This window comes from Muscardinus avellanarius (genome assembly GCF_963383645.1).
Source record: "Muscardinus avellanarius genome assembly, chromosome: 18".
In the NCBI taxonomy this organism is placed as follows: Eukaryota; Metazoa; Chordata; class Mammalia; order Rodentia; family Gliridae; genus Muscardinus; species Muscardinus avellanarius.
The window spans coordinates 40015408-40041861 of record NC_137804.1 but is presented as its reverse complement, the minus strand read 5'-3'; the positions used below and the strand labels follow the sequence as shown (position 1 = coordinate 40041861).

The 26454-nt window shown below is 50.8% G+C and overlaps 2 protein-coding genes across 2 annotated transcripts in view; both read right to left on the bottom strand.

The window, feature by feature from the left end:
- Positions 1–1190: 1190 nt before the first annotated feature.
- AKAP8 (A-kinase anchoring protein 8) lies at positions 1191–22208 on the bottom strand (the record flags this gene model as incomplete). The annotated part of the gene is made up of 14 exons (XM_080715703.1): positions 1191–1601; positions 2732–2827; positions 6286–6416; positions 7080–7173; positions 7375–7516; positions 10126–10213; positions 11826–11859; positions 14063–14109; positions 14293–14422; positions 16536–17028; positions 17421–17700; positions 18133–18165; positions 19916–19954; positions 22190–22208. The coding sequence occupies 14 exons, from the start codon at positions 22206–22208 to the stop codon at positions 1191–1193; spliced, it is 2037 nt and encodes a 678-aa protein (XP_080571829.1).
- A 399-nt stretch (positions 22209–22607) lies between these two features.
- AKAP8L (A-kinase anchoring protein 8 like) overlaps positions 22608–26454 on the bottom strand; it is a gene marked incomplete at both ends in the record, with an annotated part of 33042 nt that continues 29195 nt past the window's right edge. The window contains 2 exons of the mRNA XM_080715405.1: positions 22608–22922; positions 23009–23104. Of these exons, the coding sequence (XP_080571531.1) occupies positions 22608–22922; positions 23009–23104 (411 nt within the window). The remainder of the gene's footprint in view (positions 22923–23008; positions 23105–26454) is intronic.

Genomic DNA, 26454 nt, shown 5'->3' with positions numbered 1-26454 from the left:
GGAGGATCGCGCAGGTTCGAAGCCAGCCTCAGCTACTTGGTGAGGCTCTCAGCAACTCAGTGAGACCCTGTTTCCAAATAAAATATAAAATAGGGCTGGGAGTATAGCCCGGAGGTAGAAAGCCTCTGGGTTCCACCCCCAGCACCACCAAAAAATAAAAAAAGTATTGGATGTGTAGCTCTGAGGTATTACACCTCTGGGTTCAATCCCTATCACACAGATACACATAGAAAGCCTCGCAGCAGTGCAGAGGTGGAACACACAGCTGACTTTACAGTTTGTTGAGGGCCACACCCCACCACGGCAGCACCCTCACCGGTGAGCTCAGGGGCCGCGCTCCATGGTGCAGGCAGACTTGTCAGACTTCTGGAGGGTTCACTGACATGGCGTGACCCCACCACACGCTAGCAATATGCAGCACATTTAGTGAGGGTCACACACCAGCCAGGTACACACAAGTCAGAAGTTAAAAACAGAAACCAAGCCAGGCCCGGTGGCACATATCTGCAACCCCAGTACTTGGGAGGCTGAGACAGGAGGATCACACATTTGAGGAATGCCTCAGCAAGCAGTGAGACTCACCAAGCTAGGGAGACCCTGTTTCGATAAAAATAAAATAGGGAGCCAGGTGTGGTGCATGCTTGTAATCCCAGTACTTGGGAGGCTCAGAAAGGAGGATCGCAGGTTCAAAGCCAGCTTCGACAACTTAGTGAGACCATTTCCAAATAGGAGAAAAAATTGGGCTGGGGGTATAACTCAGGAGTTATAAGCACACACAACTGAAACCAAAGCAAATGCTTGAAAGTTAAAACCTATTTTGAAGCACAATCTATTCTAACATTCAATGGCTCCCACCCAAAAGGAAAGACAAAAACGAAGCATTCAGCCAGTGGCTGCATTTAATAAGCAAAGTATCAAGATCTAGTTACCCAAATTTTATTAATCCAACTGCTATGTAAAAAGAGAAGTGTCACAGCCACTTGGTGGAATGTATTTCTGCAGCCTTCAAACTGAGGGAGGAACCGCATGACTAGGACAGGCCCTGGGTTACACCCCTCAAAGGGAAATGGCCGAATCTTCACCAAAATTGGTTAACAGCATGTTCCAGTAACACACCCTAGTACTGCTTACACACCAAGGGGGAGAGAACTACGCAGCATGTGACATCCCTTGAAACAGGGAAGGAGAGGTTATTCTGCACGAATGTCATCTTTGGGCTCTGCGTCACTCTGTCCCGTGCTGGCCTCCACAGCAGCTGGAGAAGGAGCAGCAGCTGTCTGGGCATTTTCCACCTCTACGGCCAGCAACGGAACCTCGCTTCCAGGCTCAGCTTCACAGCTCCCCTTCTCGGCGGCCGTTCCGTGGGAGATCTGCTCTTCCAGGGGCTCTTGGATGTGGGAGTCGCCAGTGGCCTCCACGGGCCCCTCCCCCGGTACCCCACTGCTATCTGCGGCTGGTGCTCCATCCCCGTCCACAGCACTCACGGCGGCCGTTATCACCTCCGCTAACACCTCAGCGGCCACCTCCTCTGGGGTCTCTTCCTTCTCCTCATTCCCCTCTATTTCAGGATCAACATTTTCATCGGCAAAAGGGTCTTCACCCTGGACAGAAAGAAAGCACAGGTAAGTTGGAGCAAGGAACGTGAAGAAGCCGCGGGTCACCAGGAGCCAGAGACACTTAGGCTACCCACCCGAGGCGTAATCCTAGGCCCTATGCGAAAGGCGTTCAGAAGGTTTTGCCACAACTATTGCTTTTATTTACTTGGGGGGGGGTTGCTGTGGACTGAACACAGGGGAATTCTGAGTTACGCCTCAACCCTTTTTATTTTGTATTTTGAAAAAGGGACTTGCTTAGTTGCTGAGGGTGACCAGTAAACCTGTGATCCTCCTAACTTAGCCTTCTAAGTACTTGGATTACAGGTGTGTACCACTGCACCTGGCTTTTTTTTTGGTACTGAAGATTGAATCCAGGGCAGTCTACCACTCAGCTACACCCTCAACACTATTTACACACACACACACACACACACACACACACACACACACACACACACTCTCACTCTCTCTCTCTTGCCATACAAGGGATGGAACCTAGGGAGGGGCATTCTACCTCCGAGCTACATCCCCAGCCTTTTGTGTGGGTCTGGGAATGGAACCCAGAGGTATTCAACCTCCAAGCTACACCCCCTGCCCTATTTTTTTATTCTTATTTTGAAACAGGGTCTCACTAAGTTGTGGAGGACCTCACTAAGTAGCTGAGGCTGTCTGTGAACCACAATCCTCCAGTCTCAGCTTCCCAAAGGCTGGGATTACAAGCGTGCACCACCACGCCCGGTTCCCAGCCTCATTTTTTATTCTTTACTTTGAAACAGGGTCTCGCTAAGTTGGCAAAGGGCCTCACTAAGTAGCTGAGGCTATCTGTGAACCACAATCCTCTTGTCTCGGCCTCCTGAATGCTTGGATTACAAGCCTGCACCACCACGCCCAGCTTCCCCAGCCCTTTTTATTTATAAAACAGAGTCTTGCTAAGTCCCTGAGGATCTCACTAAGCTGCTGAGAATAGCCTGGAAACAGCAACACTCTTGCCTCAGTCTCCCAGAAAATCTCTAGTTATCACACTGGCCTAATGCATTCCAAAATCCCTCAATTCTACAGAAAACTAAAATACTGCGGTTCCATACTGATCCTGCATTCCAAGGCTTTCCTTGTCGGCCAAATTCCCAAACACAAACCTTGAGGTATTTTTCCAGCATCTTCACTATATGTCTGTTGTTCAAAACACTCTTAGCCACATGGAGACTTGTCTTCTTGAACTGTTCAGCAGCCAACTGCAAGGGAACCAAATGTGAGCTGTTTATCTTTGGTGGTACTGGGGTTCCTGGAAGCCCTTCCACCTCCGGGCTACACTCCCAGACCTATTTTTACACTGTTATTTGGAAACAGGGTCTCCTAAGCCGACGTGCGTGGCTGGCTTCGAACCTGCGCGATCCTCCTGTCTCCGCCTCCCAAGCGCGGGGATGACAAGCGTGCGCCACCACGCCCGGCTTTTTTTTTTTTTTTTTTTGGTGGTACTGGGGTTCCTGGAAACCCTTCTACCAGGCTACACTCTCAGACATATTTATATATATTTATATATATATATTTTTTAATTTGGAAACAGGGTCTTTTTTTGTGTGTGTGTGGTACTGGGGGTGGAACCTAGGGGCTTTTCTACCTCCGGGCTATACTCCCAGCCCTATTTTATATTTTTTTATATTTTGAAACAGGGTCTCACTAAGTTGCTGAAAGCCTCACTAAGTAGCTGAGGCTGGCTTCGGACCTGTGTGATCCTCCTGTCTCCGCCTCCCAAGCGTGGGGATTACAAGTTCCGTGCCACCACGCCCGGCAAATGTGAGGTTTTAAAAATGGCACAGAGGAGCTGGGCGTGGTGACTGTAATCCCAGCACTTGGGAGGCTGAGACATGAGGACTGTGCAGGTTTGAAGCCAGCCTCAGCTACTTAGTGAGGCTCTCAGCAACTTAGTGAGACCCTGTTTCCAAATAAAATATACAATAGATCTGGGAGTGTAGCCCGGGGGTAGAAAGCCCCTGGGTTTCATTCCAATACCGCCAAAAAAAAAAAAAAAAAAAAGAGGCACAGAGGAGCAAAAGAACAAACCTGCCAGATTACCTGGAGCTGTCCTGAGAGACAACTACCATAACTCATTGAGGCAAATCTCAAAATGGTAGGCCCTAGCCAGGCCTGGCAGTACACAGCTGTCACCCAGTAACTTAGGAGAGTGAGACAGGGTGATCAGTGGTTTGAGGCCAGCCTAGGCAACTTAGTGAGACACTGATTTAAAATAAAAAATATATACGCCGGGCGCGGTGGCACATGCTTGTAATCCCCGCGCTTGGGAGGCGGAGACAGGAGGATCGCGCAGGTTCGAAGCCAGCCGCGGGCGCTGGCTTAGGAGACCCTGTTTCCAAATATAAAAATGTAAAAATAGGTCTGGGAGTGTAGCCCGGAGGTAGAAGGGCTTCCAGGAACCCCAGTACCACCAAAAAATAAATAAAAAATAAAAATAAAAAGGGATGTGGATATAGAAGTAGAATGCCCGGAGGAGTTCAATTCCCAGTAACAAAAACAAAAATGCCAGGTTCTAAGAATGAAAAAAAAAAAAAAAAAAAAAAAAAAAAGGGCAGAGAGCCTTTGAAATGAAGATGTTGAAAACCAAGTGAAAAGTTTTTTTTTTTTTTTCTTTTTTTTGTGTGTGTGGTACTGAAGATTGATCCCAGGGCCCTTCTATCTCCAAGATATGCTCCCAGCCCTATCTTATTTTTTATTTGGAAACAGAGTCTGAGTTGCTGAGAGCCTACGTTTCTGAGGCTGGCTTCAAACCTACGATCCTCCTGTCTCAGCCTTCCTAATACTGGAATTACAGGTGTGTCCCACCACGCCAAGCTAAATTTTGATAATTTTAAAGGCAGGAGCAGCCAGTACCCTAAAGATATATAAATTAAAAATAAAATGTAGTATTGCATGGAACCTACACACACCTCCCTTTACTGTACATAACTTGCAATACCAGCTCCAGTGTAAATGCTGTATACATAGCTGTTATACTGTATGGTTTATGGAATCATAATCAACTCTACATCTATTCAGTAACTCCGTACCTCCCTCCAATTTTTTTATTTGTGTGTGTGTGGGGTAATGGGGATTGAACCCCGAGACCTTCTACCATCAAACTACATCCTTAGCCTATTTTGGGTTCTTTTTTTTCCCCCCCAGGTTTGGGGATGGAACCCAGGGACATTTGACCTCTGAGCTACACCCCCTGTCCTATTTTTTATTCTTTATTTTGAAACAGGATCTCACTGAGCTGCAAAGGGCCTAAGTAGCTGAGGCTGTCTGCCAACCATGATCCTCCTGTCTCAGCCTCCCAAATGCTGAGATTACAGGCGTGCGCCACCACACCCGGTTCTAAAACAATCTCCTAGGTTGCTGAGTCTGGCTAAGTTGCTGAGGTTGTCCTTGAACTTGAGATCATCTCATCTCAGCCTCCAAGTATAGTCACTAACCCCAGTTAACTATTTTGGTGATACAGGGATTGAACTCATGGGTATTCTACCACTGAGCTACACCTCCAGCTCCATTTTATTTTTATTTGGAAACAGGGTCTCACTAAGCTTCAGAGGGCCCCACAAGTTGCTGAGGCTGGCTGTGAACCTGAGATCCTTTTGTCTCAGCCTCTTATGGGATTACAGGTGTGTGCTACCATGCCAAACATGACCTCACTTTTTACAAAAATAACTTTGCTGACCCCTGGGTTTACATTTAGCCTCAGACTCCATCATACAGTAATAGACCTACCTGTCCCGAAATGAAAGTATCCCAGGCTCTGAATTGCCCTCCATTGCAAGCTTCTAGATGTGGACAATTTTTATAAGTACTGGGGAATTTATTTGGTGGTTTACAGAGAATGTCTAAAATCAGGAGAATTTTAACCATTGATAAATCCTTTTTTTTTAAGTACTGGGGACTGAACCCAGGAGCAGTCTACCTCTCAGCTACACCCCAGCCCTTTTTATTTTAGTATTACTACTATTATTATTATTTTTTTAATTATTTTTTTTTTTTTTGCAGTACTGGGGATGGAACTCAGGCGCATTCTACCTCTGAGCTAAACCCCCAGCCCTATTTTTTTTTCTTTATTTTGAAACAGGATCTCACTGAGTTGGAAAGGACCTCACTAAGTAGCTGGGGCTGGCTGGGAACCATAATCCTCCTGACTCAGCCTTCTGAATGCTGGGATTACAAACTATTTTTTATTTGAAACAGAGTCTTGCAACACTGCTAAGGATCTCAATAAGTAGCTGAGGCTAGCCCTAGAACCTCTGATCGTCCTGTCTTGGCCTCTCGAGTACCGAGATTGTAGATGTGCACTGCCACACGGTGTAATTTGATAAATTCTAAGCGAGACATTCTCTTACATTGGTGGTGGTGGTGGTGGTGGGGAAGATGGGGGTCTAACTATGTTGCCCAAGCCGGCCTCGAACTCCTAGGATCAAGGATCCTCCTGCCTCCATCTCCTATGAAGCCAAACCACAGATGCTGACTACTGCACCAGGCTCACCTTCTTATAGAAACCAGAGTGACTCTTACAATTGAGGGAATGACAAGCTTGAAACACAGCAAGCAAGAGCCCTATGGCTGTGAGCACTCCTGGTAAAGAGGCAGCAGACTCGGTGCCAGCTGCTACCCCAGCAATGCCCACCCCGGACGCCCCTGACCGGAGACTCACCCTGCGGTTGTGGTTGTGGTCCACAGAGTGCAGATGCCGCTGCAGGAGCTGGTGCTGGGCAGGAATCAGCATGTCACAGGCCAAGCAGTGTGCTGCCTCGATCTTTTTGAAGAAGTGCTCCTGGCCAATTCCTATGATGGACAAAGAAAGGTTTGGTCTTCCCTACCAAGCCCCTTCTCTCCTTGCAATATCCTGGGAAGATTCAGCTTAGGGCAGAACTGGACACGAGCACTACAGCCCCCTGCAGGAATGTGGCATCAGAGTAGCCTGGTTACACCCAGAAATCTGCAAGGGGGAGCGGTGATGGTGATACTGGAGACTGAACCCCAGGGTGATTCTACCTCCAAGCTATACCCGAAGTATTATATTTTGAAACAAAGTCTCGCCAGGTTGCTGAGTCTCCCGACACTGCTGAGGCTGTCCTTAACCTTGAGATCCTCCTGCTAGCATCCAAGAACTGGGCTTAGAGACACACATCACCATGTCCTGCTGAGCCTGGGGATTCTGCATGTCAGCTTTTCACAGCCTTCCAATCCATCAGCTTCCTTCACACCTTGCAGTGTGCCCGTAGAGGTGAGCTCATGAGGCCACATTCGGCTCTTTCCATCACCACGTGCCCATAAACCTGAACTTCATATTCTCAGCAGCCCTGGGCAGGATGGAGCCCAGGGTCTGCAGTGTGCCCAGGTGAGTTCTACTCAAGCTGCACCCTCGCCCAGTTGCACTGAGTGCTGAGGCCACATTCTGTGCCTTAAGATCATTCTGAGTAAGCAACTCCTGGGATCACAACTCACCTTTGAAAGGATCTGGCTTGGGTTTCGTGCTTTCCTTCTCCATCAGTTCCTGACGCCGCTTCTCAATCTTCTTGTTCCTGTTCACAATGTATTCCTAGAGGGGTGGGAGACGGCACCAAATGAGATGGGGAGGGCAATACTTCTCCACTGCCTAGAGGGTGGGAATTCACTGAGATAGCTCTATGCAGGGACCTGTACAACTGTGTGAATCTGGGAGAAGAAATCGACTACCTCTAGGCCTCCTGTTTCCCACCCTTCCCTGCAAGGGACCTGCTGCCTGCCGAATGACCTTTACCTGGAGGAACTCCACTGTTTTGTCTGGCAGCTTGGTACTTATAAATCGCAGTGTCTCTTTGTGAAATTTGCTTTGCAGATGCTTCTGGATTTCTTCATCTTCAAAGCTACGAAACTTGCACACAGAGCAGGCAAACTGAATCCTGGGGAAGGGAAATGGAAAGAGGGGTGAGGCAGGCTCGCCCGCTCACCTCTGAGTACAGCTGAGATGGAAAATAAAGTGTGATTGCTGAGCCAGGACTCTGGCAGGGAGGCAGAGCAGTGGTTACCCCAACTCCCCACCTGAGAACAGGACACAGCTGTGCAGTCACCGCAGCAAGCTCCAGAGCAACTCCTTGGCAGACCACTCTCTGCCTCCAGGTCTGTGAGGTAGTGCTCTGAGGTGGTGACTTGTGTGTGTGGGAATGGAGATGAGATCCAGGGACCTTCTACCTCTGGGCTACACTCCCAGCCCTACTGTACTGTGTGTGTGTGTGTGTGTGTGTGTGTGTGTGTGTGTGTGTGTTTTACTGGGGCTTTCTACCTCCGGGCTATACTCCCAGACCTATTTTATACTTTATTTGGAAACAGGGTCTCACAAGTTACTGGAGCCTAAATAGCCAACGCTGGCTTCAAACCTGTGTGAACCTCCTGTCTTAGCCTCCCAAGTGCTGGGATTACAAGTGTGCGCATCACACCCGGCTGCCCTACTGTATTTTTAATTTGGAAATGGTCTAAGTTGCTGAGGCTGGCCATGAACCTCCTGTCCCAGCCTCCCAAGTACTGAGATCACAGGGTAGGTATATAACACTTGGCTAGATGCCAACTTTTTTTTTTTTTTTTTCTCCCGGAACTGGGGATGGAACCCAGAGGCATTCTACCTCCGAGTTACACCCCTAGCCCCATTTTTTATTCTTTATTTTGAAACAGGGTCTCAGTTGCAAAGGGCCTCACTAAAGTAGCTGAGGCTGTCCGCGAACCGCGATCCTCCTGTCTCAGCCTCCCAAGTGCTGGGATTACAAGCGTGCGCCACCACGCCTGGCTAGATGGCAACTTTTTGAAATGTGGACTTCAGCCAGGCGTGGTGGCGCACACTTGTAATTTCAGCACTTGGGAGGCTGAGACAGGAGGATCGCACAGGTTCGAAGCCAGCCTCAGCTACTTAGTGAGGCTCTCAGTAAGTAGATCATAGTAGAATGCCTCTGAGTTCCATCCCCAGTACCACAAAAAAAAAAAAAAAAAAAAAAAAAGTTACCATCTAGCCGGGTGTGGGAGGCTGGGACAGGAGGTTCATGGCCAGCCTCAGTGAGACCCTTAGTGAGACCCTGTTTCCAAATAAAGTTTAAAAAATAGGTCTGGGAGTATAGCCCGGAGGTAGAAAAGCTGCCAGGTTCCATCCCCAGTGCCACAAAAAAAAAAGAAAAGAAATGTGGACTTCCTGGGCTCCAGTTGGAGCCCCAGATTTAACGCCATAGCTTCTCTGCAACCAGTGGGATGACATACAACAACCTCATGTGAAGGAAAAATTGCTACCCAGGCATGGTGGCACACACCTATAATCCCAGAAACCTGTGAGACTGAGACAGGAATATCGCAGGTTCGAGGCCAGCCTGGGCAACCCAGATAGATCCTGTCTCAAAACAAAATAAAAAAAAAACAACGTAGAGATATAGTTCTGTGGGAAATGTCCCTGGGTTCGGTACTAGTAGTATAAAAATAAAAAAAAAAAAAAACCCGAAGGCCACATACAATTCAAACCTCACAAGTAACCTAAAACTAGCTTTCTCTTGGGATTCCATATAAAGAAACAGCATTTCCAGGTCTACAGATAAGAGGTGGGGCTTGTGTGCCATGTGCTTCCAAAGTCCCCCAAATATAATCAAGCTATGTGGCCAGGACACATCAGCCTGTGGCCCCCTAAGAGAGGCTTCTGCCTGAGAGGCTTTCGGGATTTCTACTCTGCCACTCAGACCTCTGCCCTCCCCACACCCAGCTCTGATCTATCACTACTAGGCACCTTTGCTTTTACAGCTAACCCCAACAAAGTGAAGAGGAGAATGTCACAGGTTGAATGAATAGGGATGCCCAAGAGATGCAGGGGCTTGCATTTCCCTCTGCACCTTTATCCCCCTGTGACGATGTCTCTGAATCCCTTTTAGCTCTTTGGTCACTTGGGCAGAGTCTAAGGATTCCTTGAAGAAAGAGTCATCTCAGCCAGGTAGAGTGGTATATGCCTGTAATACCAGTACTTAGAAAGCTGAGACAAGAGGATCACAGGCTTGAACCAGCCCCAGCATCCTAGGGAGACCCTATTTCCAAATAAATAAAAATAGTGGTGTAGCTCGGAGGTAGAATGCCTCTGGGTTCAATCCCCAGCAACACACACACACCAACACCAAAGCACTTTTGTGCCAGCTCTGCTGAATGAAGGTCACTTTCCAGGAGCCTGGAACACCAGGCCAGGGGACAGGACATCCACTGGTCCTGCCGGAGAGCAAGGGAGCCCCCTGTTGGGCATGTCTGGGTCACACATCTCCACTGGCAAGGCAGAGAAGGCAGGCAGTCAGAGCCCACCTCTCTAGAGCAGAGCCTAACTGCACCTGAATTTTGTACTCTCAGGTGTTTCCACGTTTTGTCTCCCACTGACTTGGCTACAATTTCCTTGCACCCGAAGTCAGATCATACAAGACTCCCTTAAAGTATGGAGGGAGGACTGGTAATCTCAGGAGACCCTGGGCAGCCCCTGCAGTGAGGCTTCTGTGCCCCTCCTCACCTGTCAGCGGCCCGGTCCCGCATCCTGTCTCTCCTCCTCTGCTTTTCCCGTCTCTTCTTCACTTCCTCGTCCTCCTCATCCTTCTCTCCTATAAGAGAAGTCCCATGGAGATGCTCTGAGGAGCCTTGAGTAGCCAAGCTCCAGCACCTGTCAGGGCTGCAGGTGGCTGCCACACCCAGGCCTGACTTCTGCCTCTACGGCGAGGCACCGAGAGGTTGGCAAAGCCTTCCAATGGACAAGGGCTTCGATGAGAGCCCAAAGCCACCTCACTCGAGTGGCCCGCCTGCTCTGCCTGGCCCTCCGTCAGTCAGGTGCTATAGCACTGGTCTTCTCCCGCTGTCGCTTAGGGAGAGGCCCCCTCAGGGAGGGGTAGCAGCTGGAAGGCCTTGGGAGGTAAAGCAGGCCTCTCTACTGCCCTCTGTCCCACCTCTGGGTGGGCTGTGATGACTGTCCCGTCGGCCTCGTCTGAGCTAGGGCCTCAGCAGGTCTGACAGTCCTTGCTGGCCCGATCTCTATCTTCCACTCACAAAAACCGCCAGCCTAGGGCTTCCCCTGGGCTGCATTTGAAGCGGTCCTAGAAACAAAAATGGGAGAGACCCATTGGTCCTCCTGTCCATCCCCTGGGGCCAGCGCAGAAACTCGCTGGAGACCCCTGCAGCCAGTGTCCCAGCCTGAGGCTAGGCAAGTCCCGAGGCTCAGGCACAGGGCCGATGCTGGAAAAAGGTTGGAGAAGCATCTGAACTGTGACCCCTACCCCTGAAGCCAGTCCCGAGACTGTCCCACGAAGATGGCGACCGGCGTGCGCTGCTCAGAAGCCTCTCAAAAGGGCGTGTGGGACTTTTGGCAAGAGGCCACTGCCTGAAACTATGACTGCTGTTTAAGAGCAAAGTCATCCGGGTAGGTAGCAGGACCTGTGCGCAACAAACACGTCACCTTTGCTTTAGCAATGACCCGCGGCGTGAGCTGCTGGACGCCTGGTGTGGTCCTGCACTACGAACGCGGTTGCTTCAAGAGTGCAGGGCAGACTAAGCCTGGAACCCAAGGGTGGAGCCAAGGGCCTTTGCCACTGACGGCCACAGGGCCGGCCTGTGAACCCTGGGGTGACCAGCCATGGGCGGAACAGGGAGAGAAGCGAGTGGTTTCTAGGAGAGCACAAGGCACAACAGCTCAGGCTTGGTCTCCAGTCCCTCTGAGCGGAGTGGGCTCCTTCTGCTCTTGGTGCTGGCGTTGGGCTCTGGGGTACCCTGCGCCAGAGCCGACAAGCCCTGAGCAGTGGCTACCTCTTGAGATCTGGGCCCAGGTGCACCTAAGGACCGCCCCTCTATTTCTCCCAACACTGCAGAGGCTGGCTGGCAGCCGAGGGAACTGGACACAAGCCCAGGAAAACAGTTCAGGGACCTGCACTGACTGGAGGGGGACAGCAAAGATGGCCTAGAATGGGGGCCTCTCTGCTCTTCTTCCTTACCACCACGAATGTCACTGACAACCAGAGATACCTCCCACCCCATCAAGTACGGCAAACTGCTCACTTCTAGTAAACGCTGGTGCAGACATTTCAGAGCAGAGCCTCAGGGTGATCACCACGGCCTGGCCCACCCAGAGCCACAGCCCTCCTCTGCCCTGAACCCTGGGCCTCTGGCCCACACTGGCTGGGAAATGGGCACACAGGAAAGCTGCAAGAGACCCTGGGTGACGCCTACCTCTCTGCCTCCCGGAGTCGCAGAACTCGTCCTCCTGAAAAGGGACACATAAAGTGCAACGGTGAGGTGAGGGGACACTTCCAGAATTCTCCAAACGGCCCAGCCCCTCCCCCACCACCTGGTAAGTGGTCTCAGCCTAGGCCCAGGATATGAGCAGCCTGGTGTCAGCAAAAGCCCCAGGGCCTCTGAAGTCAACTCCTGGTTGCCTTCAGAGACACCATGACGATGATTTTCTTGTCATTAAGTCAATGACTCTCTTTCCGGTCTTTCTAAAGCTAGAGAACTTGCCCCATGGCAAATATACACCTGCAGGATTCTGTACCCCAGAACATCAGGAGCCTGCCTACTGGATGCTAATTCCAGCATCCTCTGATTTTCTTCCTGCAGTTCTGGGAACTTAACTCAGGGGCACACTACCACTGAGCTCTATCCTCTGCCTCTTTAGTTTTTACTGAGACAGGGATGGCCTCGAGGTTGTGATACTCCTGCCTCAGTGTTCAAGGTAGCTGTTATAGGTGTGGGCTACGTGCCTGACCAATTCCACTGTTCTTAACTTTTTGTGTGTGTGTAGTGTTGGGACTCAACTCAGGGGCATTCTACCTCCGAGCTACACCCCAAGCCCAATTTTTTTATTCTTTATTTTGAAACAGGGTCTCACTAAGTTGTAGAGGGCCTCATAAAGTAGCTGGGGCTGGCCATGAACCCGATCTTCCTGTCTCAGCCTCCCAAATACTGGAATTACAAGTGTGCACCACCATGCTCGGCTCACAGTTTTAATTTAAATAGGCTTTACCAGCCTATTTATTTATTTATTTATTTATTTATTAATTATTTATTTTGGTGGTACTGGGGTTCCTGGAAGCCCTTCTACCTCTGGGCTACACTCCTAGACCTATTTTATTTTTGGAAACAGGGTCTCTTAAGCCAGCACGGCTGGCTTCGAACCTGCGTGATCCTCCTGTCTCCGCCTCCCAAGCGCGGGGATTACAAGCGTGCGCCACCATGCCCGGCTTTACCAGCCTATTTAAGTACTTGGGAGGCTGAGACAGGAGAATGGCAGTTTCGAAGCCAGCCTCGGCTACTTAGTGAGGCTCTCAAGCCTGGAGGTAAAAAGCCTGGGGGTTCCATCTCCAATGCCACAAAAATAAGTAAATAGGCTTTACCAAGTTACTTGTGTGTGTGTGTGGTACTGGGGATTGAACTCAGGAGTGTTCTCCCTCCAAGTTATACCCCAGATCTATCTCACTTTGTTTTGCATCTGGTTCTCACTAGGTCTGAGAGTCTCACTACTTGCTGAGACTGTCCTTAAAACCTGTGACACTCCTGTCTCAGCCTCTAACGTACTGGGAATACAAGCGTGCGCCACCATGCCTGCCTTTTACCAAATTTCTGTTTTATTTACTTGGTACTCTAGCAACAGGTATAGATAAGCACTCTCTAACTGCACAACTGAATAGAACCAGTGCTTTAGGCCGGGAGCCCAAGATTCTACTAGCAATCTGTAGATGTGCAGACTCCCAGACTCCTGATCTGAGGTATGAGCTGGGCGTGGTGACACACACCTGTAACTCCAATACTTGGGAGGCTAAGACAGGAGGATCTCAGGTTCAAAGCCAGACTTAGCAACCTAGACCTTGTTTCAAAATAAAAAAGGTCTAGGGGTATGTGTAATTCAAAGATAGAATGCCCCTAAGTGCAATCCCAGCACCATGAAAAAGAAAAATAAATCTAAGTTATGAATCACACACACACACACACACACACACACACACACACACACACACACACCCACCCAGCTATATGGGGAGCTGGTGGTGGGTGCCCAGACAGGCTAACAAGTCACTGTTTTTTGGATCACCCCAAGCTGTCTGACTATCACAAGTATCTGGAAGAAGCCTTCCCACAGTGCGGTCCTGGCTAAGAACTAGCCACTCTTCTGTGACTGACGTGGAGGACTAGAGGAAGTGGACAGACATGGGAATGCCGTACCAAGCACGCAGCTGGCAGCCAGGCCCAACACCGTGAGAACACCGAGTGATCAGGCAGAGGGCTGGGAGCTTCTCAGGAAGAGCAAGACTGTTGTAACCAGAGAACTCAGCCACCCAGCTAGGGGTAGAGGGCAAAATCCACTCAGGAGTGGAGTGGAGTCTCCTGGGACAGATGCTCCTGCCACTGTGAGGAACAATGACAAAGGAAAACCCCAGCAGGCCAAGGGGCTGACGCAGAAGTGAACTTACACCCCGGAGTTCTTCATCTCCTGACCGGAAGTCACCAGCTCCATCATCTGCCAGATACAAGGATACAGGTGTCAGTGCCTGGGCCAACGGCCCCATTCTGTCGTTTTCCAAGCTCACTGGCCACAGCGGCCTCTGTCCCAACCACAGCATGCTCCCGTGCGTTCATGGTACGGCCAGGGCAGGCTGCTGGGCTCTCACACCGACCCCACTTGCTGGCCCCCAAGACATACCGTTTTCAGAAAAGTCTCCTTCGCTGTCAGCCCGGGCCAGTTTGGCATCTGGCTCTTCATATGTGGGAAATGGTTTCCGCTTCCTGCCCATGCTGTCTGGTCCAAAGCGCTCAAACCCTCTCCTCCTGGGCTACAGACACAAGCACATCCCATGTACCTCTTCCCTGGACTGTTAAGATACCCCACAGAAATGAAGAACAGGAAGTTTGTAAAATCCAAGAACAAAGGCAGAAAAAATCTTTTTTGTTGTACTGGGGAAAAAGGTTTTTTCATACTATTTTATTTTTGTGGTACTGGGGCTGGAACGCATAGGCATTCTACCTCCAAGCTATACCTCCAGCCCTATTTTTTATTCTTATTTTTGAAACAGGGTCTCACTGAGTTGCAGAGGGCCTAAGTAGCTGAGTCTGGCCGTGAACTGTGATCCTCCTGTCTCAGCCTCCCAAATGCTGGGATTACTAGCATGCCCATCTTGGGAAAAGGTCTTTTCAAAAAGCAGAAGGAGCCAGGCGTGGTGCTGTATACTTGTAATCCCAGTACTTGGAAGCTCAGATAGGAGGACCTCACAGGTTCGAAGCCAGACTCAGCTACTTAGTGAGGGTCTCAGCAACTTAGACTCTGTTTCCAAATAAAATATAAAATAGGTCTGGGAGTATAGCCTAGAGGCAGAAAGCCTCTGGGTTCCATCCCCAGTACTACAAAAGAAAAAAAAAAAAGCAGAACACACATACACATGCACACATAAATATAACATTATAAGCCGGGCGTGGTGGCGCACGCTTGTAATCCCTGCACTTGGGAGGCGGGAACGCAGGTTCGAAGCCAGCTGTGCTGGCTTAAGAGACCCTGTTTCCAAATAAAAAGCATAAAACAGAACCCCATTATAACACAAATTCAAAGAAAAAGCAGGCATAGCGACCCATGCCTGTAATCCCAGTATCCAGGAGGCTGAGACATAAGGATCAAAGATTCACAGCCAACCTCAGCATTGATTTATTTATTTAGTTAGTGGTACTGGAGGTGGAACCAAGGGGCTTTCTACCTCTGGGCTATACTCCCAGACCTATTTTATGTTTTATTTGGAAACAGGGTCTTACTAAGTTGCTGAGAGCCTCACTCAGTAACTGAGGCTGGCTTCGAACCTGTGTGATCCTCCTGTCTCAGCCTCCCAAGCGCGGGGATTACAAGCGTGCGCCACCACGCCCAACTTAGCCTCAGCATTTAGCAAGGCCCTCAGCAATTTAGTAAAACCCTGTATCAAAATTAAAAAAATAAGCCAGGCGTGGTGGCGCACTTATAATCCCAGCATTTGGGAGGCTGAGACAGGAGGATTGTGGTTCGCAGACAACCTCACCTACTTAGTGAGGCCCTTTGCAACTCAATAGACCCTGTCTCAAAATAGAATAATAAATAAGGTTGGGGTTGTAGCTCAGAGGTAGAATACCCCTGGGTTCCATTCCCAGTACTGCAAATAATATAAAAAGTAAAAAAAAAATAAATAAATAAAGTCAGCCAAGTTGTACTTGTAATCCCAGTACTTGGAACGCTGAGACAGGAGGATCGCAGGTTCACAACCTCAGCAACTTAGTGAGGCCCTCCACAACTTAATGAGACCCTGTTTAAAAACAAAACAAAAAAGCCCTGGGTGTGCTGGTGCACGCTTGTATTCCTAGCATTTGGGAGGCTGAGACAGGAGGACTGCAGTTTGAGGACAGCTTCAGCTACTAGTAAGGCTCTTTGTAACTAAGTGAGACCCTGTTTCAAAATAAAAGATAAAAAAAAATAGGGCTGGGGGTGTAGCTCAGAGCTAGAATGCCTAGTACCACACACACCACAAAAAAAAAAAAAAAAAAAAAAAAGAAAAAAAGAAAAAGAAAAATGTCTGGTTTGTACCTCAGAAAAAGGGGGGGAAGGGCAGTAATTTGGGAGACTGAGATACGAGGATCACAGGTTCAAGGATAGCCTCAGCAAGTTGTGAGACTCATCAACCCAGCAAGATCCTATTTCAAAATAAAAATAAAATAGGGCTGGGGTATAGCTCAGAGGTAGAATGCCCCTGGGTTCAATCCTAGGTAACACACACACACAGACACACACACCCCATGGTGACCACTGCACAATTCTGCAAATTTACTCTAAGTAGAACCGTATGCTTAAGAGTGAACAGCCCTTGTCGTACGCAGGTTTCGTCAGTGAAGCTACTGAGAGAAGGCAAGGGCCTGCGGCATCTGGTGAGCGCTTACCCAATCCCGGATCCGGGTCTGGGACCGGCCACATCCGTAAGGCACAGTGTTGTCATAACTGCCTGCCCCCTGCAGGCCCATCATGCTGTAGTCTGGTGCCATGGATTGAGAGAAGAGGGAAGGAGGTGGCCTGCTAGGGGAGGGCCCTCCCAGGCCCCGCCCACCCACGTAGTTCAGCTCATTCCAGGAGTTAGACAGGGGCTCAGAGGAGGCCGAGGGCGGCCCGTAGGGGTCGCTGCGCATGAAGGTGCTAGAGCTGCTGCGGTCTTGGAAGCGGCCATGGCCCTGGCCCTGACCCCGGCCTCTCATGAAGCCATCAAGGGAGCCCCGCTCGCGGGCTGGGTCCCGGCAGTCGTACTGCCCACCGAAGCTGCCGTTGCGGTCGGTCCCCATGTCAAAGTCATAGTCATAGCTGTAGCTGGGGCGGTAGGGATTGTGCTCGGGCAAACAAGGCCTGGAGTCGTAGGTCTCATAGGGCTGAAAGCGGAAGGAGCTGCAAGGAAGCACAAACTGTGATCAGCAGGCCTCTGGCTCTCCACCCGTCCTCGCACCCTCAACACCTCTCCATTCAAAAAAAAGGAACCATACCACTCTGCCTCGCACCCAAACGCCAAAGGCAAAACAGACCAATGCCCTCCTCCACACCCTGCTGAGGGCTCGGACCTGGCCAGGAGAGCAGGATGATGCAGGCAGAATCTGAGGCAGCCTTGCCAACAGCCACACCTCAAGTCCTTACTCAGAAACCAGCAATGAAATGCCATGTGAGGCTCTGTCCTCCACCCCAAATGAGCCCAACTTGAGAAAGGGAAGAGTGGGTGCCATTCCCATGTGCACGAGGCCAGGTAGGCAGGGGTCCCCTAGGGAAGGGCTCGGATCCATAATCACCTCTCTCGGTCCTGCAGGCCCTCCCCACCGCTGCCGCTCCCGCCCCTGCCTCCTTCCTTGGACATCATGTCTAATCGCTGGTTGATCTTGGCGATGAGAGAGTCTGAGTTGTCGGTGCATGGCTCTGGGCCGTAGGGGGCCATGTGCATGGCAGGGCCCCCGGCCGTCAGGCCACCGTCGCTGGCCTTGGAGGCCTCCCAGGAGGCCGGGCCGTAGCCGTAGCTGGCTCCTGCAGTGACACTGGTGTTCTGGGCGCCATAGTAATTATAGTTGTCATAACCTGTCAGGGAAAGGAGGTGAGTTGGACTTTGGCAGCCCCAGGAGCACCCGGTGCCCACCAAGGAGGGGAAGGGTTACGGGGCCAAGCACTGCTGGCATCTCGAGGCAGTGCACATGACCTGCCAAGAGGCAGCAGAGGCGACCTCGGCTCTGAACCGGAGCCTAGGACTGGCTTTCCACCGCAAGTCGGACGTGTTAGGCTGCCTACAGACCTGAGAGCTACTCGCATAACAGGACAATGCCTCGTAGGTCCCCCTTAAGGCTGGCCCCACACCACCTTGCATGCAGCCTAACAGCCCTGATCAGCTGAGTGCTCTGGAACAGATCCAGGAAACCCACATCAAACCTCCCTGCTGGCCTGACCCAGCATGAACACAACAGGAGCAGCTGCCAAGAGGCCCACTGGCCCACCTGCAGACGCTCAGGGACTTACCTTGCCAGCTGGGCACACCACCTCCGTAGGTACCTTAGGGGGAAATAAAACACACTTTACGGCAGAACAAGTTTCTGAAACTCCCCTGGAGGATCACCCCACTCCAGAAGAGCCAGGGCTGTATGGAAGTGCTCACCAGGAACCTTCCAGTGCCCTGTGGCAGACTCACTGCTCACAGAAGGCGCGTTAAGTGATACTAAGCATCTCTCCCAGGCGAACCAACTTCCCCCGTGAGGGCAAGGAGGGCAGCACATCCCTCAGGAAGCCAGTCTGATGGGACTCCCATTTAAAGGCCAACCTGATTGGGGATCCCCAGGCAGAGCCCCTCCACTTTCGGTGGTAGTGAGGACTGAACTCAGGGGCATTCCACTTCTAAACTTCACCCCAGCCCTGTTTTTTTGTTTTGTTTTGTTTTCATTTTGAAACAGAGTCTCATTAAGTTGCTGCTGGCCTCATTAAGTTGCTGAGACTGGCCACAAATCTGTGACCCTCCTGTCTCAGCCTCCAGAGTACAGGAACTATAAGCCTGCACCATCACGCTTGGCTCAGGCAGATCCCTGATAACGGGTCAGTCTCATTAGGAGCCAAGCCCAGGGAATGCCAACCACAGCAACAGGGCATTAATGGAAAAATCATGTCCTCAACTCAACCAAGCAAGGGGACATTATGTGCCATGAGTGGCCCAAGAGGCCTCCTCCTAGGACATAGGGTGATGGGAAGAGAAAATGGCCCTTCCTCCAGTGGTGCTATTGCAGGTCCTAGGCTCAAAAAACAAGAGAGCTAAACAGGTACACACCTGTAGTCCCGTACTTGGGAGACTGAGACAGGAGGATCTCAGGTTTGAGGCCAGTGTGTAGTAACTTAGCAAGACCCTGTTTCAAAATAAAAAGGCTGGAGGTATTGCTCGGTGGTAGAACACCTCTGAGTTCAATTCCCAATACCAAAAGCCAAAACAAACAGAACTACCCAGCCCCCCAAAAAGGCGAAGGAGCTAAAACACGAGCTGGCAGAAAGAAAACAACCCCTTACTGATTAACAGCATATTTTGGTCTTTTTTCTTTTGAGGTACGAGGGATGAAACCCAGGGGCAATCTACCTCCAAGCCCTATTTTTTTTTTAATTCCTTATTTTGAAACAGGGTCTCAGAGTTGCAAAGGACCTCACTAAGTAGCTGAGGCTGACTGGGAACCGAGATCCTCCTGTCTCAGCCTCCTGAATGCTGAAATTACAAGTGTGCGCCACCACGCCTGGCTTGCATTTTGGTCTTTCAAACAAGCTTAACATCAAGAACCAGACTCTAGTGCAGAGGTCAGCAAAAGGCCCTGGGCCACACCTGTGCAATGTCTGGCTTTTTGTAGTGGGGATGGAACTCAGGGGAATTCTACCTCTGAACTATACTCCCAGCCGTATTTTATTTTCTATTTTGAGATAGAAAATAAATATTCTTAGGGTCTTGCTAAGTTGCAGAGCATCTCACTAAGTTGCTAGGACTGGCCACAAACCTGCGATCCTCTTGTCTCAGCCTCCCAAGTACTAGGATTACAGGTATGTGCTACATCTGGCTACAGATATTAGAATTTCCGTAAATTAATACTGGCATAATCTTGTCTATTTGTTTATACGACCTATGGCTGTTTTTGTATCATAGAGACTATGTAGTTCACAAAGCTAAAGATACCTGACTACTACTCTTCACCCCAGCAAGCATCAGTTTGGGCTCTGCCAAGGGGGGAAGTGGGTGGGGGAATCCCATGCCTCAAACCATGAAGCAGGACCCACTTACCCTGGGTGTTGGCAGGTCCAGCACTCCACGCCCCATAGCCTGTGAAAAGACAATCTTGGTGTTAAGATCCCATATATCACAGTGGGGAACAGAGGCCTTTGAGGTGCTCAGGAGCACCTAAAGGGATCCCTGTGAAGGCTGTCAGTTTTAATCAGTACATGGCCACAGAGACACAGCATGTACCACCACCCCCACCCCACCCCCGCCACGACAGACTGCATCAGCAAAGTCAACCAGGCAAGGAGCCAAACCCACAAAGGGAGGGAACCAGGCTTGGAAATGAGCTAGGCCAGTCACCCCAACACCATGCCTCGACCTACAACTGAGGATGACACAGGACACGCTGTGCCGCGTTAGGACAGTCCTCTACTCCCATGGCCCACCCACCAGACAGCTAGGCAACAACTCAGACTGCCACAAGTTCTCTGCAACTGGAAATGAACACAGGAATCTGGTGACAGAAAACTATGTCCCTTGGGGTCTTGGATCCATTTGTGCACCCTCTAATGCTCCCCTGGGCCTTCAAGTCCCAGTGCCTCAGCCTGGCTAAGGCATTAGACTGTGCTTCCCGCCCTCCAGGAATAGGGGCAGAAACTGCCTTCTCTTGATGCCTCACAGCTCAGCAGAGGGAGCTGGCTGTCCATGATTGCCAACTGACTTCACTCTGAAGTGAAAATATGTCCTTGTCTACCTTACCAGAACCCCCACTACCAGCTGAATGCCTATTGTGTACCTAGGTGTGACTCGGCAAAATCGAAGGGGACGGGATCCACTGTCCTGCCACAGCTGAGGTTTGCCCAACTCTGCAGGCGGCCCCCTTTCCTCCCTACTCCATCCTGCTAATTCAATCCGCTTTCCCCACCAGTGCAACAGAAAAGCGGATTCTAACAGCAAATAACCCAACCTGGGGGCACTGATTGCTTCCCTAGGAAGCACTGTTCTATTCAATCTCAAAACACTTTAAGACACAAGAAACCAGAGGCTACACTATTTGAGTCCAAAAGGCTTGGGGGCGAATAGAAGTTGTGAGGGGCGGTGACTCTCTAAGGGCCTAAAACAGGATTACTGGCAAAAATATCTGGCAGGAAGGAAAGTAAAGACCGAAAGATCTAGCCAGACGTTAAAAGGAAAGGAAAGCCAGAATGAGCCTCCCCTAAGATCCTGAAGGAACCCAAGCACATATGCACGGTTCAAACTCGGGACCCTTCTCTGCAGTTTCTGGAGCTGGGATCCTGCTACTTTGTCCCCTCTCAAGATCTAGCCTTCTCTAGCGGCGGGATCTAGTATCATACCACTAAGCTCCTCTTACACCCGGACCAAGCTCCGCCCTGAATATTCCAATTGCTGCCTGTGGGCAAACTTAGCTCTCAGCACAGAGCAAAGGCCTCCCAGGAGGCTCTCATTCCAGAGACTGGGAGCGTGGAGCTCGAGAAGGTCGATCCTAATACAGGCAAAACGCTGAAGTTCAGCGGGCAAAAGGCGCGCTCCCTTTTACACAGCCCCTTGGCTCTTCCAGGCCACCATAAGGGGCTGCCTGGAGGAACCGCCAGTCTGCAGCCTGGCTCAAAGCAGCGCAGGTTCCGGCTTTGCTAAGATACTCCTCTCCTATCAGCCGTCTTGTTTCCCATGGCACGCGCCGGGTGCATGCAAGCGCCCAGCTAGGCTGACCCCTGGCAGGAGCAGCACCTGGTCCCGCCGCCCGGCATCCCGGGGCTGGCGACGACAGGTCTGACCCCACGCAGCCCGGCCGGCTTCCGGGACCGGTGCGAGGGCCACGTGTGCTCAGCGGAAGCCCCGGCGGGCCTAGAGACCCGAGAAAGCCTCTAAGGCCTCCGCCCTGGACCGCAGACGCGAGCCCCGGGTCGGACCCCGAGACCGCGCGCCATGGCTCCGCCCCCCAGCGCCGCCATTTTGTGGCGTCTTCGGAAGAGAAAGGCCGGGCCGAGAACGCCGAAGTCGCCAAGGCCAGGCCCGGCTCCCGCGGGGATCGGAGTAAAAACGGCCCAGATTTCCCGACGTGCCCCCCCGAAACGTCGGCCCGTCGAACCCCGGCCCGCCCCCTCGGGCCCTGCCGGCCAATCCGCACTCGGTGCCCCGGGAGCGACTGCATCGAAGACCAATGAACGACGCGCGCGCGCGTCCAGGCCGCCTCTCCGCAGGGCCGGGCCTGTGGCAACCGCGCTTTGACCCAAGGCCCAGAAATGCGGCCCCCGCGCAGCGAAGGCTTCGCTGGCCCGATACCCTCCCGCCCCGCGCCGAGCGGCCAGCACTAACCTCCGTAGCCCTGCTCCATGTCTCCGACGCGGCCTGCCAGCAGACCCCTTTCCTAGGCTTCCACAGGACGCATGCGTTCAACGCGCCCCACCGTCCGCTACTGGAAGACCTAGCGCATGCGTCACTCCCTCCGCACGCTACCATTGGGTGGCCTCCGAGAAAAGACCGCCCCGTCGTCCCAACTGGCCTTCCGGGTTGCACAAGCTCCGAGCCCACGGCACTTCGGGAGTTGTGGTTTGGCAGCGGTGCCGCAGGCTCTAGTCTGCGCGCAGGCGCATCATTTTGTCTCCCGTGCGCAGGCGCACTCCGCCCTCCCGCTCCTGCAACCCGCCGGCGCAGCCCACGAACACAGCAACCGGGAGGTGGGGTGGGAACTATTTTATTAGGCTTGACTGTCAGCCTCGGCCGCGCGGGCCAGTCAAGGGGCGCCCCCGCCGCTCTCCTCGTCGTCCTCCACGTCGAGGCCTGGGATGCCGCGGATCTGGCGCTGCAGCGCCCCGCCCAACAGGGGCACGACGCCCTCACCCTCCTCCTCCTCCTCTGGGGGCGGCGGTGGCGGCGGCGACAGGTTGCGGGGGGCTGGCTCCGGGGGCACGGGGGGCTGCACTGGAGCGCTCTCTCCTCCCTCCGCGACTCCTGCGGCTTCACCCTGAACCCCCTCGTCCAGGGCGCTGCCTTCCACCTCCTCCTGCTCCTTCTCCTCCTCGGGGCTGTCGGTGAAAGGGTTCTCGCCCTGCAAGGAGCAGACCCTTCAGGGACTGCGGACCAGGGGACTGGCGGGCCGGGGACCAAGGGCCGGGAACTGCGCCTTCACCTCACCTTCAGGTAGCGCTCCAGCTTCTTGCTGATTAGTTTGTTGTTGAGGATACTCCGGGCCACCATGAGGGAGGACTTCTTGGACTGCTCCATCATGAGCTGCGGGCAGGGCAGGGCAGGCGGGGCTGGAGAGGCTGCTGGAGAGGCAAGCCCACCCGCCCCGCCCCGCGCTCCCCCACCAGGGCTCAGCCCCACCACTGCGACCAGGCTGCAGGCCTAGAAATGCGTCTTCGGCAGGATCTCAGGGCCACCAGCCGAGCGCAGTCTCTGCCTGATCTGACCTTTGCTCACATGCTCCATCCTTCAACAGCCACTTACTGTACGATCGATAGAGATCTACAGTCTATTTCTATTTCTACTGCAGAAATCTGACTTATATAAAAACAGTAAATTAAGAAACCTATTAAAAACCAAATGTGGTCGGGCGTGGTGGTGCACGCTTGTAATCCCTGCACTTGGGAGGCTGAGACAGTAGGATCGGGCGAGTTCGAAGCCAGCCTCAGCTACTTAGTGAGGCTTTCAGCAACTTAGTAAGACCCTGTTTCCAAATAAAATATAAAAAATAGGGCTGGGAGTATAGCTCGGAGGTAGAAAGCCTCTGGGTTCCACTCCCAGTACCCCCCCACACACACACACAAATAAAAGCCAAATGTGTAACAAGGAACACCAGGAACATTTTAGGAATAAAGAGAATATAAAACAAGGATTAGTCAAACAGTAAATTTAAATGATCAGCCAGGTGTGACAGGCCAAGCCTATAATCCCAGTACTTGGGAGATTGAGACAGCAGAATCACAGACTGGAGCAACTAGTGACTCTTATCACCCTAGGGAGACCCTGTTTTAAAATAAAAATAAAATATGGCTGGAGATGTAGCTAGAAAGTAGAATATCCCTGGGTTCAATTCCTAGTACCCCCCAAAAAATGATGTGATTATGGTAAAATTGAAAAAGCAGCCTTCTACTCTGCCAGTGGAAAGCTTAACTGTTTGTATTGTTTTGCAAAGCAGTTAGATAGAATGTATCAAAAGTAAAAGTGTGAAGTCAGGGCGGTGGCCAATGCTTGTAATCCCAGTGCTTGGGAGGCTGAGCCAGGAGGATCACAGAGGTTCAAAGCCAGCCTCAGCTACTGAGTGAGGCTCTCAGCAACTTAGTGAGACTCTGTTTCCAAATAAAGTATAAAATAGGTCTGGGAGTATAGCCTGGAGGTAGAAAACCCCTGGGTTCCATCCCCAGTACCACCAAAAAAAAAAAAAAAAAAAGGTAAAAGTTTGAAAGGCATAGTATTGCATGCCTATAAATGTCGGTACTTTGGAGGCTGAGACAGGAGGATTGCAGGTTTAAGGCCAACCTCTGCAATTAATGAGGTCCTCAGCAATTTAGTAAGACCCTGTTTCAAAATAAAATAGAGCTGGATGTGTAGCTCTGAGGTAGAACATGCCTGAGTTCAATCCCTAGTATCACACACACACACACACACACACACACACACACACACTCATATGCACTGGTTTTAGGGGTGAAATATTGGAAAGCATCTAAATGTTCTTCAGGGGAGAAATAAATCATAAATGTAGAGGAGTGCCATGTAGCCTCTAAAATCAGGCTCAACTAACTGCTGGTACAGTAAGAAAGGTGTGAGATAAAATAGTTGTCATGCCTAAGTTAGGCCTCAGTGGAAGGAATCCAGGCAGATCTCACTTTCATCATGATAAAGCTAGAAGCAGCCAGGTGTGGTGGCTCATACCTGGGGTCCCAGTACTGGGGAAGCTGAGATAGGAGGATCACAGGTTCAAGGCCAGCCTCTGTTTTAAAATAAAAAGTAGAAAGCCGGGTGTGGTGGCGCAGGCTTGTAATCCCCGTGCTTGGGAGGCTGAGACAGGAAGGTTGGAGGCCAGCCTCAGCTACTTAGCGAGGCTCTCAGCAACTTAGTGACACCCTGTTTCCAAATAATATATAAAAAAAGGTCTGGGAGTATAGCCTGGAGGTAGAAAGCCTCTGGGTTACACCCCAGTACCACCAAAAAAAAAAAAAAAAAAAGATAAAATATAAAAGTAGAGGTGAGGTGTAGTTCAGAGGTAGACTGCCCCTAGATTCAGTGTGTAGTAACACACACACACAAAGGGAGGGGGGGGAGGGGCTGGAGGTGTAGTTCAGAGAAGAATGCCTCTGGGTTCTAGCATCAGTACCAAAACAAAACCAATACCAGAGCAGAAAGAGGATGATCGTTTGGTTTTTGTACTGAGGAACCTGTGATCCTCCTGTCTCAGCCTCCCAAGTACTGGGATTACAGGCTTGAGCCACCATGCGAGTTTTATGAAGATCTCTCTGTGGCACAGTGGCGCCGACCTCTAAGAACCTTACTGAGCCCAGCCAGTGGTAGCCGAGTCACTTGCTGTTTCTACCTACGCCCTTTCCCATATTTGCCTTTTCTCTTTGCATGTCATCTCTACTGGCTGGGGAAAATATTAACCATACGCACAATCTTAAAGATACACAATCAGGATACTACGCTAGACCCTGTTCCTTTAACAATTTTTTTCTCTGTGCCAACACATTATCCTTCCCCTTCTAGTGCTCAAATGGACACACTACAAGTTCTCCCAAATGAGGTGCATTGATGCTATTCCACATTTTTGTGTAAATAAGCAAACAACACCAGAATAAACTTAAATACTTCCAGGCTGGTGATTTATTCTAACCAAACAGGTTCCCCAAAGTGATAGTGCCTAATTGCTCTGAAGAAAAAGATGCAATTCACTCTTCACTTTGTGAGACCCTGTTTCCAAATAAAGTATAAAATAGGTCTGGGAGTGTAGCCGGAAGCAGAAAAGCCCCTGGGTTCCACCCCCAGTACCACCCCCCCCCAAAAAAAAAGACCCTGTTTCAAAAGGCAACAATAAACTGGTCTTCCCACCTTCCTGTCAGCATTGGATGTTGTCACTGAGATACTTCTGCTGCCAAAGAGAAGATAAAATGTGTGCTGCGCCTGTGACGTCCGCCCGAGGGCTGACACGCACCGGCCCTGCCTAGCATCTCCACGAGCTCCTCTTCTTTTGGCCTTCAGATTTCCTGGTTTGCTCAGGAAGGCTTTCTTTACCACTCAGCGTAAACAAATGATGTATATGTCTTTTTATCTTTACTTTTCACATTTAAGTTTTCTCAATTTTATTTTATTTTTGGTACTGAGATTTGAACCCAGGGGCATTCTACTCTGAGCTATACCTCTAGCTTTTTTTTTTTTTTTTTTTTTTTTTTTTTTTTGTACTACAGATTGGACGCAGGGATGGCCTACCTCCAGGCTACAAACCCAACCCTTTTTTACTTTATTTTGAAACAGGTTCTCGATAAATTACTAATGCTGGCCTCAAACCTGTGATTCTCCCTTATTTGGGAACCTTCCAAGTACTAGTATTACAGATATGCACCATCATACCCAACTTAAAAAAA